The sequence below is a fragment of the Marmota flaviventris genome, chromosome 9 (genome assembly GCF_047511675.1).
Source record: "Marmota flaviventris isolate mMarFla1 chromosome 9, mMarFla1.hap1, whole genome shotgun sequence".
In the NCBI taxonomy this organism is placed as follows: domain Eukaryota; kingdom Metazoa; phylum Chordata; class Mammalia; order Rodentia; family Sciuridae; genus Marmota; species Marmota flaviventris.
Window position 1 is genome coordinate 6,853,995 of NC_092506.1, and position 17,069 is coordinate 6,871,063.

The window sequence follows — 17,069 nt, forward strand, 5'->3', positions numbered from 1 at the left end:
CTTAAAAGCCCGGTTCACACCCCCCCCCCAGGTTGCTCCCTTTGTGGACTCCCTGTGTGACCCATCTCAGATGTTAGGATATGTCATGAGTTCCCCTTTAAAGTCCCACCCCCACCCCATGGGAGTACTCAAATACAGGAACCTTTTCAACACCCCCCCTTTTTTCGGGGGGGGGGGGACGTGTACCAGGGATCCAGGGGCCCTTAACCACTGAGCCACATCCCCAGCCCTTTTTTAAAAAATATTATATTTTGAGACAGGGTCTCACTGAGTTGCCGAGGCTGCTTTGAACTCTGCAATCCTCCTGCCTCAGCCTCCCTGGCTGCTAGGATTACAGGCATGAGCCACCATGCTCACGTTCTTTTCCCTTTTGAATTTGACTGCATGGAGAAGTCTCAGCTGTTGCTTCTTGAGATGTACCACTCAGAAGGAGAGGCAGGGCTGTGTGTGCAGGGTGGAGACGGCAAGAACAGTCAGAGCTCCTGGGGGATGTGGAGAAAGCGAGGCCTGCTGCCCCACCCATTCATCACTTACTCCCCGCCCAAAGTCTCACCCCCCTCCCCCAGAAATCCCACACTGTATTTGCCATAAAGCCTTTAATTTTCATCTTGGGGACAGCACTCTGTCCAGGCTGGCGGAAAAGTGCCTGTCAGGCTGGCTGCCAGTGGGTTCTGTCTTTGGGGGGCTCCGAGAAGAGGGCTCCATTCTCACCCCCATTGACCTGTGGCTCCTTAAAGACACAGATGAAGGCCATTGGGCTCCACAGCCTCCACTCCATGCCCAGGAAACCACTGACCCACTGGCTTCAAATCCTGCACCTATGCTAGCATGCTGAATGACCCTGGGCAAGTGACTCCCCCTTCTTGAGTTTAATTTTCTTTACTGCAAAGTGGGCCTCATAATCCCTGCTCTATACCAGGTTATTCTAAGGTGTAAGGGACAGTATGTATGGGATGACCAGCGTGGCACTAGCCCCTACTGGGGTTTAGTATGCAGCTGCTCAGAAAGCTGCAGAGTCCCAGACTGATTTGGCTGCTTATTCACTCCTATGTCCTTAAGCAAGGCCCTGCCCCTCTGTCTTCATTGGAAGCAGGAACAATAACCCTGGTCCCTGCCTTCCCAAGTGACATGAGGGAAACCCTGTAGGGCTCAAAGTCTGTTCTTGGTTCCTTGTCCTGTAGTAGTTCTGTAGATCCGGTCTTTGGCTATCCAGATTACCTCACCTGGGTTTCCTGGAGGTTCCCACTGTGTCCCTTTTATGTGTCTCAGCCACCAGCTCCTCCTCATTCACTCCTAGTGCTGACAGCACCTGGGAGAAGCGCCGGGCCACGGTGAGCCTGGCATTGGTCTGAGGAAAGAAGGGGTTTCCTTCTCTGCATCAGGTCTGCAGAGGCCACCGTGGAGCATCGATGACTGGGGGTGGGGATGTCTCGGGTTTCCCTGGAGGCAGCAACACAGGGACCCCACCTGAGTGCCCCACTTCCACCTGGCTACCCTGCCCACTCAGCTGGCTCCACGCTCCCTGGTGGCTGTTGGCTTTGACAGGTGCTGGCCCTCACCTGCATGGCCTGCTGGAATAGGAAGGGCCGGGCCTGCACCCTGTGTTGGATGCCCTGCAACTCCGCCTGGTACTCAGCAAAGCGCTGTCGCTCTTGGCGCCTGTGGGGGAGATAGTGCTATGGGGATGAACACAACCCATCCCTGTCCACAGCCTGCTTGTCCTCACTAAGGGTTTTATAAAGGTCCCTGCTCTGACCTTTATAAAGCCATTTCATACATAATCCTGGCTCTGGACCCCTCCCAGGTCTGCCAGGGTGGGAATTACTTGCCCTACCTTACTGATGGCTCAGGAAGGTCAAGGGACTTCTCTAAGGTTGTGCAGCTGGGAAGTGAGGGACTGAGCCCTGAGCCCTAGGCCAGGCTCTAGCCAGGGCTGGCTCCTTGTCCTTGCTATCCCCAAGGGAACGGAGCCAGCATTGGCTTCCCAGCTCCCCCTCCCTGTAGTCCACCCGTCATTCCCCCTCACACAGGAGCATGCTGTGATTGCTGGCTGTGTGACTGAGGAGTCCCCTTTCTGGGCTCTGGTTACCTTCCAGGCTTGCCAGTGGTGTCTCTGCTCCTTCTAAGCAGACAGCTTAGGAAAAGGTTCAGAGAAACCAAAGAAATGTGTTGAAATGAAACATTCCTGAAAGGTCAGGGCTCCACTGGGGTAGCTGATGCCATTTACAAAAGCCCAGTTTGTACAATTGTCAGAAATTTGCTCAACCAGTTGAATGCCATTGCTTGTTGTTGAGAGCATCCTGGTGGAAGGGGACCTTCTGGCCACACCCCACATGGGACCATATGTCCTTCAGGAAAGCACCCAAGACAACCCATGGGATGTGGGGGCAGCACCTGGATAAGACAGGAGGGAGAAGTAGAAGAAACTTGAGACGAGCTGGGCTCTCTGGCAAGTGTTCTGGCTCTCTGGCAGAAAACTCTTGCCTCGCTGGGCCAGGTGCCCAAGAAGGAACCTTCCCTCATGGAGAAAAGGATGTGGACTTAGAAATACATGGCCAGGAAGAAAAGTGCCTGCAAAATGGGGCTTCACCATTCAAGAGGGAATTTACAGCAGTTTCAAGTTTGGGTGGGGGTGGGGCAGCGTCACAAGCTGGCATTAAGTATCTGTCTTTTCCATGGTTGTGTGTGCGTTTTTCTTGCTGTCTACTTTTGGGTTTGTTTTGTTTTTGCTTTTGGTACTGAGGATTGAACTCCAGGCCACTCAACCACTGAACCACATCCCCAGCCCTATTTTTGTATTTAGAGACAGGGTCTCACTGAGTTGCTTAGTGCCCTGCCATTGCTGAGGCTGGCTTTGAACTCACAATTCTCCTGTCTCAGCCTCCCAAGTAGTTGGGATTACAGGCATGCACACTGCACCTGGCATTGCTTTATACTTTTAAAATACAAATTTTGCTGTTATTGTATTGGATCAGGATCTCGTTGTATTGCCCAGGCTGCTCTCAAACTCCTGGGCCCAAGCAATCTGGGAACAACTGGCTTGCACCACTGCTCTCAGCTTCTTCCTGGATACTTTATCCTATTTTTGGTAGAAGTGACAGGAAGCTCATGTCTTGGAGCCCCAAGAGAAAAAGGACTCAGTGCCAGTGGATGTCAGTTCTGTGTGTTATATTGTTTTTTTTTTTTTTGTCATTATTTTTGTGCTGCTGGGGATTAAGCACAGGGCCTTATACATGCTAGGCAAATGCTCTGCTACTAAGCGACAGCCCAGCCCTCTGTCTGTTATCTTGGAGTGATGGGAAGATATATCTCCCTGCCATCAGGCTACCTCTTCTGTGCTTGCCCCTGCTGGGCAGGGTAGAGTCTCAGATTTAGCTCAGACAGCAGATTTCCCAGGCTGTAAGACTGGAAGATAGCCAGGGAAAGATCTGAGTATGCCTTCATCTCCCAGGTGAGAAAGAAAGGCACGTACTGCTTGGAGCTGAATCTCACACTTCCCATTGCTCAAAAAACAAATGATTAACTGGAGGCTTGGCAATCTTTGGCCAAGGATCCCCTAAAACACTTGACCTCTCACAGCCCATTTCCTCATCTGTAAACTGCAGGGACAAGACCAAAACTCAGAGAATAGCTGATCAGAGCCCCACCAAGGCCTCAGTGGCCCTCATCCCTCTCCCTGCCACTCACCGAGGTCAAGAGAAGAGGAGGGGTGGAAAGGGCCTCCCTGGAACCAGCTGCAGCCTGCAGGGTCAGATTATTAACGCTCTCTGTTTCATAAGATTGGGCTCTTGGACGACCATCTGGTGCCCTTCCCTGAAGGTTGGGCACTGGGCAGTACAGCAAGGACTGTATTGAACGGCTGCTGGAGCCAAAGCTCCAGCTCTGCTGCTCATTCAAGAGTGGGTGGATCATTTAAGCTCTCTGGGTTTCAGTTGTCCTCATCTGTAGGACTATGTGGGTAGTGACGCTCTTTATTTCATGGGTCTGACTCATAAATTTGCTTTGAAATTTTGGAAAAATGGAAGAGAATAAAAATGCACCTGACCATGCACAGCAGTTGTCTCTAGAATAGGACCAAGTTCTACATTAATTATTTTTGTGATTTCACATCTTTATAATAAGCATATCTGGGCTGGGGATGTGGCTCAAGCGGTAGCGCGCTCGCCTGGCATGCGTGCGGCCCGGGTTCGATCCTCAGCACCACATACAAACAAAGATGTTGTGTCCGCCAAAAACTAAAAAAAAAAATATTAAAAATTCTCTCTCTCTCTCTAAAAAAAAATGTATTAAATTTTGTCATACTTAAAAAATATAATAATAAGCATATCTGTCATTGGAAATTGGAAGAACAAAATTGGGAAATGTGATAAATGCATGCAGAACTTTTGATCTTGAGCATTGGACAGCTGAAGGGTTATTATTATTCACTAGCTCACCTTGGACCAAGACCTCCCACCGTCCTCACGCTACCTCATTATCTGTAAAACTCAAGGATAGGGATGGAGCTCAGTGGTGGAGTCAGCATGAGGCCCTGGGTTAGTCCCCAGCACCACAGCCCCCCCCTTAAAAAAAAGCCATCTGTAAAATGCTGCCAAGTGGTCTGGCCAGCTGCCTTGGGGTCCTGCAGCCTGACATCCAGCAAACTTCTCTGCCTTACCCCAACAGACTTTTGGCATGCCAGGCTCCTACCTCAGTTCCTCCACCTTGCGCTGGGTGGCACTGGGCCCCCGGCCCCCTGGGGGTGCATAGGATGCTAGGCAGCGGGCCACCTGCTGCTGAACCCGATGTTCCCGAGTCCTGCGCAGCTCAGCCTGATGCTGCTGCTCCTGCTGCTGCCGCTCCCAACTCTGCAGCAGGCTTCTGTGTGGGGAGAGGGAAGAGGGAGGTGGGAAGAAGTCAAAGGGACCAGGAACCTCAGGGAAAGCTAGGGGTGGTAGGTGAGTATGGAAGCATAGCACATACCAGCCTTGAGGACCTGGGCAGAAGGACTTTGGGGCCCAGTGAGCCAAGGGCCTGGGAAACAGGTTTGTCATGAATGTCAGACCCGAGGGAGGCTGCATCTGGCCATTTGGCCATGGGCCCCCCTTAGGCCTTTCCTTGCTCTCCAGCAGTGAGCCCAACTCTGATCTGTGCGCAGACCTCCCCAGCCACTCATGCAAAGCCTGAGGCCCTCCATCCTTGCTCACCTCCCCTTGAAGGCAGGGGACAATGTTGCTTTTCTCTCTGACCCCTTATCCTGTAGGAGTTACCAGAAAAGGTCTGAGGCACATTTGGTTGGATGGGCAACAGACAGAAAGATGAATGAATGGATGGGAAAGGAACAAAATGCTGAAAGGATTACTGAATAGAAAAACAGACAGATGAAAGATGTGGATTCTTGTATAATAGCAGCACACTACCCAAAGCAATTAGAATAAATGGAATCTCTATCAAAATTCCAATGACCTGCCAGGCACAGTGGTGCACACCTGAAATCCCAGCCACTTGGGAGGCTGAGGCAGGAGGATCACAAGTTCGAGGCCAGCCTAGGCAACTAAGTGAGGCTCTAAACAACTTAGCAAGACCCTTTCTCAAAATAAAAAATGAAAAGGGCTGAGGATGTAGCTCAGTGGTAAAGCACACTGGGTTCAATTCCTAGTACCCCCTCCCCACTCCAAAAAATTCTAAGGCTATTCTTCACAGAAAGAAAAACAAAACAATCCTTCCAGGTACTGTGGTTTGTGCCTGTAATCCCAGGTACTCAGAAGCCTGAAGCAGAAGGATAGCAAGTTCAAGACCATGCTGGGCAACTTAGTGAGACCTTCTGTCAAAATTTAAAAATAAAAGGAAAAGGGTTGGTGATGTAGCTCGGTGGTAGGGCACCCCTGGGCTCAATTCCTAGTTAAAAAGAGAGAGAAACAATTCAAAAATGAAAATTCATATGGAATCACAAAAGACCCTAGAAAGCCAGCACAATCATAAGGGGGGAAAAAAAAGAAACAAAAAACTAAAGGCATTATACTGCCTGGTTTAAAAATATACCACACAAACTATAGAGATTAAAACAGCATGGTGCTAGAATAAAACAGTTATATAGGCAAATGGAACAGAATACAGAGCCTAGAAATAAATCCATGCACTTATGGTCAATTGATTTTGATAAAGATGCCAAGAACACACAATAGGGAAAGACAATCTTTTCAATAATGATCTTTATCAATCAGGCTCGGAAAACCAAATATCCACATACAGAAGAATTAGATTCCTTTATCTCACACCACATACATAAGTCAATTTAAAATGGATTAAACATTGAACATAGACCTGACACTGTAAAACTACTAGAAGAAAACATGGGGAAAGCCGCATCATATTGGTCTGGGCAATGGTTTTTTTGGATAGGACCTCTCATGGACAGGCAATAAAAGTAAAAATAGGTACTTGAGATTGCATCAAGGAAACAACCTACAGAATGGGAGAAAACATTGACAAACCATATGTTATGGTTTGGATCTCAAATGTCCTCAAAAAGCTCATGTGTTGAAAGTATGGTCCCCAGTGCAGCCAGGTTCAGAGGTGGGCTTTTAGAAAATGATTGGATCATGAGGGCTGTGACTGTATCAGTGGATTAATCCATTTGATGGACTAACACTTTGATTGGACCATTGGGTGCTAACTCCAGGCAGTAGAAGGTAGGTGGAAGTAGGTGAGTGAGGGCATGGCCTTGAAGACTCTTTCTATTCCCGGCCCCTTCTTCCTCCTGCCTTCTGTCTCTTAAACTGCCCACCCTCTCCCTTCCTGGCTGCCATGAACTGACAGCTTTCCTCCACCACACCCTTCCACCTTGATGTTCCTGCCTAACAGCTGGCCAACCATGGACTGAAGCCTCTGAAATCGTGAGCCAGAATAAATCTTCCTTCCTTTACATTGTTGGTGTCAGGTATTTTGGTCACAGCAGTGAAAAACCAACACAATTTACATCTGGTAAGAGGTTAATATCCAAAATATACGAGGAAGTCAATAGCAAGAAAGCAACCCAATTAAATAACGAGCAAAGGACCTGAATAGACATTTCCCAAAAGAATACAAACAAATGGCCAACAGGTATATGAAAAACTGTTCAGCCAGGAGCAGCAGTGTTACTCAGGAGGCTGAAGCAGGAGTATCGAAAGTTCAAGGTCAGCCTCAGAAACTTAGTGAAATCTTGTCTCAAAATAAAAAATTGAAAAGGACTGAGGATGTTGCTCCGTGGTGGAGCACCCCTGGGTTCAATTCCCAGTACCCTCCCTACCCAAAAAGAAAGAAAGAAAAAAAAATGTTCAATATCACTATTAGATAAATGTGGATTAAAAATCACAATGAATCTGGACGTGGTGGAGCAAGCCTGTGATATCAGCTGTGCAGGAGGCTAAGGTAAAGCCAGCCTCAGCAATTTAGTGAGGCCCTAAGCAAATCAATGAGACCCTGTCTCTAAATAAAATACCACAAAGGGCTGTGAATGTGGCTCAGTGTTTAAGTGCCCCTGGGTTCAGTCCCTGGTACCAAAACAAACAAACAAACAAACAAAAAAAGGAACTAGCTGGGCCCAGTGGTGCTTGCCTGTAATCCAAGCATATCAATATGCTGAGGCAGGAGGATTGCAAGTTCAAAGTCAGTCTCAGTAATTTAGGGGGGCCCTAAGCAACTCAGTGAAAACCTGTCTCAAAATAAAAAACAAAAATGGGTTGGGAATGTGACTCAATGGTTAAGCACACCCCTCCAAAAAAAGGAAACAAAATCAGTATTTTTAAAATATTTTTTCCTAGCTGTCAGTGAACTTTTATTTATTTATGGGTGGTGCTGAAAATCCAATCCAATGCCTCACACAAGGCAAGCACTCTACCACTGAGCCACATCCCCAGCCCTATTTTGTTTTTTATTTAGAGACAGTCTCATGGAGTTGCTTAGTGCCTCTTCATTGCTGAAGCTGGCTTTGAACTCATGATCCTCCTGCCTCAGCCTCTCAAGCCTCTGGAATTACAGGCGTGCCTGGCTCCAAAATCAGTATTTTGACAAGACATTTGCATTCCCAAGTTTACTGAAACATTATGCACTATAGCCAAGATATAGAATCAACCTAAGTGTCCATCAATGAATGAATGATAAAGAAAAGGTGGTATATACACATAATGGAATTCTATTCAGCTTATAAAAACGGTGGAAACTTTATTTGGAATAACGTGGTGGAACCTGGAAGACATTATTTTAAATGAAAGAAGCCAGGTTTAGAAAAACAAATACTGCATGATCTCATGCAGGTGGAATCTAAAACAAAACAAAACAAAAACTGTTCTCCTAGAGTAAGATAGTGATTACCAGTGTCTCAGAGCAGGGGAGGACTGGGGAGGTGTTGGCAAAGGGTATAAAATTTTAGTTAGGGGAAATAAGTCCAAGAGATCTACAATGTGATTGTATGCTTGAAAATCACTAAAAAGAGTAAATTTTAAGTGTTTAAAAAAATAGTGAGATAATGCATAGGGGATCAGCTTGATTTAGCCATGCCACAGTGTATACCTAATTCAAAAACATATATACAATGTTAAATTGTCAACTGAGTACATTAAAAAAAAGGATTGAGAGTGTTATAATAAAAAATGCTGAATGAGGGCTGGGGTTGTGGCTCAGTGGTAGAGCGTTTGCCTAGCATGTGGGAGGCACTGGGTTTGATTCTCAGCATCACATAGAAAAATAAATAAATAAAAGTCATTATGAAAAAAAAGTGCTGAATGAATTTTCCCTGACTTCTCATGCCACTTCTGACCAGTCACCAAGCCCATTGAGGTAGTCTTTAAATATCTCTTAAGTGCATCCCCTTTTCTCCATCCACCTAGCCGCCTGGTTCAGGTAATCATCTCTTACCTAGTCACTGCCAACAGCCCTCTCATAGCCTCCAGTTTCTCCCCTCTGTTCCCATGGCCTCTTGTTCAAGCCCAAGTGTAGAACCATCTGCCTGAACTGTTGTACTTGCCCATCTCTCTCCTTTCCCAGACCTTGAGCTTCTCAGGATTGAGCCAAGTATTTTTATCTTTATATCCCGAGGATTCATGAGCAGACACTCGACCTATGTTACATTAATCAGTTAGCTAATAGGTTAATGAATGGATACAAGGAAAGATGGGAAATGAGTGGAAATGGGTTGTATCAATAGACAGTTGGAAGACACAGTCTGGTGAATGAAAGCTGGGAATAGATGCTATCAGGAGATATAGTCAGCGACTCGGAGGCTGAAGCAGGAGGATCAAGAGTTCAAAGCCAGCCTCAGGAACGGTGAGGAGCTATGCAACTCTGTGACACCTTGTCTCTAAATAAAATACTCAGTGGATGAGTGCCCGAGTTCAACAATCCTAGGTACCAAAAATAAAGATGGATGGGGACTGAGGTGTGCTTAGTGGCAGAGTGTTTGCCTAGCAGGCACAAGGCCCTGGATTCAATCCCTGGTGTCACCGAAAAAAAAGGAAGAAAGGAAAAAAATGGATGAATGGGTGGATGGGTGGATGTAGGATGACTGGTGGGGCAGGAAGACGGAACCATGAATGGACGAAGGAATGGATGAGCGTGCAGTGACAGCCTGTTGGAGAACTGGCCCCTTCCCCAACCCTTGCCTGGGTTCCCACCCTCCGGGCTCTGCCCCCTTACCTGGTGGCCTCATGTCGTTTGTGGAAGGTGCGATTAGGGAAGCTGGCAAACAGGAACTTTTCCTTTTCTCCCATGTCATGGGCTTTCTCACTCCGGATGGAGGCAGCCCGGAAAGCCTTCCAGGACTGCTTTTGGGGGCCTATTAGCAGTGGAACCAAGTCAGGGAAACCCCCCCTCCTGGCCCACTGGGCAGTCCCCCCACCATCCCCCAGAGCACAGCACAGCCCAGTCTGAACTCTTGGCTCAGGCCCGGGCTCCCTGCCCCTTCCCCCCAGGGCGGCTTCCAGGGAACCCAGGCCTGGCAGGCGCACTCACCACAGTTCAATTCTTGCTGTAACTGCCCGTGCAGCTTCTCTAGGTCCCAGGGCCCCTGCACCTCTTTGGCCTTTGACATCCCCCTCTGTGACCCTCTGAAGCTGTTGAAGCTGGAGCTGCTTCCCTGGCTCTGGCCCCGCAGCTCCCCTTCTTCCAAAGCCTCCTTTCCAGAATTCTGACCTTTTTTCTGAGAGCTGCCCTTCCTCCTGTGGGGGGCGCTGTGATCCCACTGCTCAGCCTCCTCGGTTGCCTCTGAGAACCGCTCCTCCTCCAAAATCAAGCCCCTCCTGGGGATCTGGAGCAGTTCCCCAGGGCTCAGACCCCTCTCCACCTCCTCCACACCTAGGCCCTCCCGCTCTGTAGCCTCCTCGGACTCTGTTTCTGATCCTGACCTCTTCCCAGGCAGCCAGAGGCCACACTTGCTAGATAGCTCCAGCCCTTGGTTCTCCCCTTTGCTGGGAGGGAGGAGGATGCCACCCCAGGCCCCCAGCTGCTGTCTCTGTTCCAGATTTTGCATCTCCGTCTTTTGGCAGAAATCAAGGGATTCTGGGAAGTTGAGCATGGATTTGCGCCTGGACTTGTGCTGGAGGATTGCTAGGGGCGAGGGCAGGACTTGGTGGCCAGGGGCCTCAGGGGAGCTTGTCTGAAGCAGAGCCTGACCATCCATGATGAAGTTCTCCCAGGCCCACTGGAAGGGGAAGGAGGGTTTCCGGAGAGGAGCCGGGAAGAGACTGAAGAGGGAGAGGACAGGGGTCAGCATCAGGATCCTCCTGGGCCCCTGCATCCCTCCCACCCCATGCCCAACTGCTTACTCCTCAGCCTCAGCGGAGGCTTGTCCTTTCTTGTTCCGCCCCTGGGTTCCGCAGTCCTTCTTTGCCCTCTGCCCTGCGCTCTGAGACCTCTGTGGCCGGCCTTGCCTGGGCACATCATCATCATTCCCCAGGTTCCCCTGGGCAAGGACCAGAGAGGGGGCCAGCTCTGAGCAGCCTGTTGGACCACTCTGCGCCTCCCAAGGGCCTCCTATGAACACTGGCTGGCCCTCATTACCTCTCACACTGATCCCCACCCACCGCCATTCTCCGTATTAAAATTACAGCCTGAATAAGCAGATTTCCTGTGCTCAGTACTTGGAGGCAACAACACAGTCAACCTTCCCAAGGGCTATCACCCCATCATGCATATGCAAAAACAGGATCAAAGAAGCTCAGAGAGGTCTAAGAGCTGAGGTCACACAGCCTTTGTAATTTGTAGAGGCAGGACCAGCACATGTGGAGTCTATTGCCAGAATCCAGATTTGTTTGTCACCCTCTGCTGCCAAGAAGGAGTTTGAAGATTCCCAACAAAGAGATGATAAATGTTTAAGGAGATAGAAAGGCTGATTACCCTGATTTGCTCATTACATAATGTCTACATCTATCCAGTTTCATATTGTGCCCCATAAATATGTGCAATTATTATGTGTCAGTTAAAATTTTGAAAATTTAAAAATAAATAAATAAATTTTTAAGCTGGGTGCAGTGGCACACGCCTGAAATCCCAGCAGATCGGGAGGATGAGGCAGGAGTAGCTCAAGTTCAAAGCCAGCCTCAGCAAAAAGCGAGGCGCTAAGCATCTCAGTGAGCCCCTGTCTCTAAATAAAATACAAAATATGGCTGGGAATTTGGCTCAGTGGTCAAATGCCCCTGAGTTCAATCCCCAGTATAAAAAAAAAAAAAAGGCTGGGGTATATCTCAGTTGGTAGAGTGCTTGCCTGGCAATAGACATAAGGCCCTGGGTTCAATCCCTGACACATACACACACACAAAAAAAAAGGGAAAGAAATCTCAGTACCCCTCCCCTCCTCACACAAAAAAAGCCAGCCTCAGCAACTTTAGGAGGTTCTAAGCAACTTAATGAGATCCTGTCTTTACATAAAATATAAAAAGGGCGGGGATGTGGCTCAGTGGTTAAGCACCCCTGGGCTCAATCCCCGGTACCAAAAAAAGTAATAATAATAATATTTAAAAGAGAATCAATTAACCAAGAAAAAAATAAAGAATTAAAACAAATAATGAAGAACAGTTCTTCTGAATGTTCCACAGGGCCTTGGACTTTCTACAGCCAAGATGGAAGGAATTAATTTTCTTTTCCAAAACCTGCTCCCCCAGCAGTGATCCCTAAATTGCTCCCTCATTCCTCATCCTCACCTCATATCCTTTAGGCTTCCCCACAGTCCCTGTCCCAGAGGTCACCCAGACCTCAGCTCCAGGCTCTTGGCTTCTCAGAGCCTCCCCCAGCCCTGGCCTGCTCTAGGAGGCTGGCAGTCTCCCGCACTGGGCCCGCTTCCCTCACCTGCTCTGCCGGGGAAAAGCCGGACAGAAGCTGGAGTAGGCCTGTGGCTGTCTCTGGAGTCTGAGGGCCCAGGTCCTGAGCTGGTCTTTCCGAGTTGGCCCTGACCAACTGTTGATGGGTGTTTAGCATGTTGGTGTCCGGCTTCATTCCCCACTCCCACCTGCCAGCCCTGGAACTGTCCTCCAGGCCATCTCTATGGCCATCTCTATGGCAACCAGTTCTTGGTCAGTTTCAAGGGCTTTGTCAAAAAGCACAGCCAGGTGGGGTCAGTATGTATGTGAGGCCTACTTCTTTCCACGGGGAGAGTTCAGCAGGGTCCAGGGAACCATCGGGGCTGTGACCACTTCTTCACCCTACAAAACTGGGTGATGAGCCCAGGTCATATGTGCGTTTCGGGGACTAAATGAAATCACAAAGGTAAATCACTAGGTAAATGTGGGTGATTATGACTACTGACTGATAGACATGGAGGCAGCAGAACGTCCTGGCTGAAGGTGTGGGGAAGTAGTTGTTCTTCTTTCCCTGTCAGTACACACAAGCCACCCCAGCCATCACCATCTTCATGGTGTTTCATACTACAAGCAGCATAATGTACTTGACCCATCTTCTCTTGTCAAACTTGGGCATAGCCCCCACTTGCTTCCCTCCTACAGAGAGGGCAGCTGGGGATGTCCTTGCGAATGTGCCTTTGCACACCTGAGTATTTCTGCAAGATAAGTGCCTTAAGCAGTTTACATTTTGACAGTGCTAATTACTGCCTTCAATACTTAAATCAATGTAGATTTCCATCAGCCAGCAAAGTATCTGAATCTTTCTATTATAATCTTTCAAATTCCTGAAAATACATGAAAAATATTTTTCTTGTTGCTATAATGCGTATTCCCTGCATTGTTTACGAGACTCAGGTATTTCTTCTCGATAGGCCATTGGTGCTTTCTGTACGAGTTGCCTGTTCATGTCCTTTGCACACATCTCCTTTTCTTTTAGTCCTCAGGAGCAGAGAGCAGAGTTCATTATCTTTCTTGTCTCACATGGTATGACAAGCATCAGTGGATGCAAGGCCGCCTTCTTGTTTTGGTTTAGTATTTTTCTTCTGTATCTTTGATCCCCATTCCCATCCCAGTTACAGATGAATGGGTCCTTTGAAGTATCTAATGTCATTTTTTGTGTATTCATGTTTTTTTTTTTTATAAAAACTAAATGTTAAAATTTATTCCATCATTATGATTTAGACGTTACAGGGCAGGGTGGGCAAACAAGGCAAATGAAGCAAGCACTTTTCCCCTCTATTTAACCAGATTCAGCATTTTGATGTTTTTATGATATGCAGCATGACTTAATTCATTAACTTGGGTGGATAACTGGCAATAACAAATTTTTGTAGTTTGGGTTCTTTTGCCATAGCAACTCCAAGTAATGTAATTCCAGAACTATGCTGTGAGCTCTGAAATGGTGTTCATTTTAACATCTTGAAGCTTTCATGTCTTAATTGAACACCTCTTATTAAGGCAGGGAACTGTCTGATAAAAAAATATCTTCCTCTTTGCTAACCCAGGCCACCAGCAATCTTTAACTGTTAGTTATTATATAAAAATAAACTGGATGAAACTGTTGTGCCTGGATTCCTTTTTAAAGCATTAGCTCCCTGAGAGAAGAAAGAGGTCCTAACCAATTGCTTTCGTGAACAATGACCCCAGTACAATGTACTTAATGTCCTCTGCAGCAAAACCAAGAAGTCAGGCAACACTGATCATCTTGACTAGTTTATCAATAATTTATATACAAGATATATTTATTTATTTATTTATTTTTTAGAGAGAGAGAGAATTTTTTAATATTTATTTTTTAGTTTTCGGCGGACACAACATCTTTGTTTGTATGTGGTGCTGGGGATCGTACCCGGGCCGCACGCATGCCAGGCGAGCGCGCTACCGCTTGAGCCACATCCCCAGCCCCCAAGATATATTTAAAGCTGAATCCAGACCATGTATTGCAACCATAATCCCAAGAAACTATTCAGTTTTAGCCCACTGAGTTCTGGAAGATGCCAGAACAAGTGAGAAATCATCTCAAAGCAGAGTGGTGGTTCATCATCTTTTACAAGTGAGAGGAAAACATCAATAGAGAAGAAATAAAACATCTGCCTCCTAAATTCATTGAATGCCACAGCTATCTTCATAGTCTTAGTTGACAAAATCCAGAGTCCTCAATTTTCTGATATAGGAATCTATTTTCAAGATGACAGTTAAGGGACTGGGGCTGTGGCTCAGAGGTGGAGCACTTGCCTAGCATGTGTGAGGCCCTGGGTTTGATCCTCAGCACCACAAATGAGTCAACAAATAAAGTGAAAAATCTATTGGCAACTAAAAAAAAAAAAAAAAAAAAATTAAGAAAAAAAGATGACTGTTAATATCAAAAAGAGTTTTCAGGCTTTTCTTTGCCAGGAACCTCTTTCTCTTTTATTGCTTTCTGAACACACTGCTGGTATCGATTAAAGAGGTCTATGCATGGGTTCCTTGAGGAACTTTCCAGCAAATCAGTGATTGAAGCCCTGGTCGTACCCATGCTTCACGTTGGTGCCTGCCTCCTGACGCTGTTTGTGGCTCTCATGTTTTTAGCTTATATAAATGGTATTATGTGTTCTTAGTTTGTATAAATGGTACAGATCTCATTTTTGTTCCTTACTCTGTTTCTTCAATATTACTGTTTAAAATCTTCCTGTGTTGGTTCTCACTACTGCAGATTTCTGTAGTTTTCCTCCATCACACATCACTTAGTCCACTCTCCTGTTGGGAAGTGCCAAGGTTGCTCCCAACTCTTGTTTCCACAAAGGACACTGTGGTGAAAGGACCTTGTACACGCCTCTCTGGATACCAGCTAGAGAACTTCCCTGACTTATTTATCAAGGATCAAGAGTGTGAGGACTTGGCACAAACACAAGACAAATTTCAGATTGCTCCAGAGAAAGGCTATACCATTGTACATGCCCTGCAGAAGTGACCACAGCTTTCTGCCTACATTCTTGCAAATGTTCGTATAATACATCTTGTGAATTTTTCCTAACCCTGTGAGTATAAAATGGTATCTTGCCTTATTTATACTCATACACACACTCACTCACAAGTGCGTGCACGCACACACACACACAAACGTATTGGTACTAGGAATTAAACCCAGGGGTGCTTTACCACAGATTTTTGCTTTGTTTTCTGCAGTGCTGGGGATGGAACCCAGGGCCTGCCTGGCACATGCTAAACACATGCTCTACCACTGAGTCCCACCCGCAACACTTCTATTGTGTTTTTGTCTTTTACTGATTGACTTGCAGTTCTATATGCCCTGGATCATAATCATTTGTCCACTTGTCTCTGAGGGTCTTTGTGGAACAGAAATTCTTTTTTTTTCTAATATTTATTTTTTAGTTGTAGTTGGACACAATACTTTTATTTATTTTTATAAGGTACTAAAGATCCAACCCAGGGCCTTGCACGTGCTAGACGAGCACTCCACCGCTGAGCCACAACCCCAGCCCCCAGAAATTCTTAAAAATATTGATGAAATCAGATCCAAACGTTTTTTGGATAGGGTTTGTATTGGTGGAGTTTTCCTTTTTTTCTTTTTCATTTTTGCAGTGCTGGCTAGGCAAATCCTCTGCCTCTGAGCTATACCCCAGTCTTGTGGAGTCTCAGCAAGTCCTTTTTCCACCCCTAGGTGCGGCAATCTCCTATATTTTGTTCTACTAGTTTATAGTTTAACATTGTGTCTACAACCCAAAGCTCTATTTTCCTTTCCTTTTCTGGATCAGGAGTCAAATGAGAAATTGGGCAGCCTTCTCTCATTCCCTGGCTTTTGGAAAAACTGACATAAGATAAAGGTCATCTGTCCTGTGTTCTTCTGGTGGAAGTCCCTCTAAGAGTGTCTGTGGGGGCTCCTGTACACTGGAGTCTTACATATGATTTTCTTTTTTTTTTTTTTTAATTTTAATATTTATTTTTTAGTTTTCGGCGGACACAACATCTTTGTTTGTATGTGGTGCTGAGGATTGAACCCGGGCTGCACACATGCCAGGCAAGCACGCTACCACTTGAGCCACACCCCCAGCCCACATATGATTTTCTTTACTGATTATGGTTCTATGAAAGTTTGTTATATTATGCCCATTTGGGCATTTCTCATTTTTCTATAAACATTTACTTTGCTTAAGCTTTTATATTTACTAATATATAATTATTTGTAATATTCCTTGGTGTTTTGCTATTTAAAATCTCTGTGGGGGCTCAAGGATCAGGTTATAGGGGATCTGATGGCCATGCAGAAGATTCTGCATTTGTCTTAAGGCGATGAGAGCAAGAGATTGGAACTGCCACTGCCACCTCTGGGGCAGAAGGGACAGGAATTCCAAGATGACCTGCCAGGGACCAAAATGCAACATTTAAAGAAAACAGGAAGAAACTGTATGAAGGAGAGACAGACCCAATATGATATTTACATAGATATGTGAGAAGGGCTTATTAGGGGAATTGGCTGTGCAGTTATGGCTGCTGAGAAGTCCCATGACAGACCCTCTATCTGCAAGCTGGACACAGGCAGCATGGCTCAAGCCAAGTTGGAGGCCTCAGAACCAGGTAAGCTAATGGCGTAACTCTCAGTCCAAGGCCAGAAGCCTAAGAACCTGGGACCACTGGTGTAAATCCAAAGGCCAGAGAGCCTAAACCAGGCACAATAACACATGCCTGTAATTCCAGCAATTCAGGAATTTGAGGCAGGAG

At 46.6% G+C, this 17,069-nt stretch overlaps 1 protein-coding gene across 1 annotated transcript; it reads right to left on the reverse strand.

Annotated features, from left to right (window-relative positions):
- Positions 1-603: 603 nt before the first annotated feature.
- Tsga10ip (testis specific 10 interacting protein) lies at positions 604-12,447 on the reverse strand. The gene is made up of 8 exons (XM_027944370.2): positions 12,301-12,447; positions 10,782-10,918; positions 9,970-10,700; positions 9,655-9,793; positions 4,690-4,860; positions 1,560-1,659; positions 1,224-1,348; positions 604-730 (listed from the first exon to the last, which is right to left on the reverse strand). The coding sequence occupies exons 1-8, from the start codon at positions 12,445-12,447 to the stop codon at positions 604-606; spliced, it is 1,677 nt and encodes a 558-aa protein (XP_027800171.2).
- Positions 12,448-17,069: the final 4,622 nt, after the last annotated feature.

Excerpts from the sequence above, each read along its gene's own strand:
- Tsga10ip (XM_027944370.2), bottom strand. The coding sequence starts at position 12,447 with ATGAAGCCGGACACCAACATGCTAAACACCCATCAACAGTTGGTCAGG. Across the intron at positions 10,919-12,300 it reads GCTTTTCCCCGGCAGAGCAG|GGGAACCTGGGGAATGATGA; the intron begins GTGAGGGAAGCG and ends GTCCTTGCCCAG. Across the intron at positions 4,861-9,654 it reads AAACGACATGAGGCCACCAG|AAGCCTGCTGCAGAGTTGGG; the intron begins GTAAGGGGGCAG and ends CTCCCCACACAG.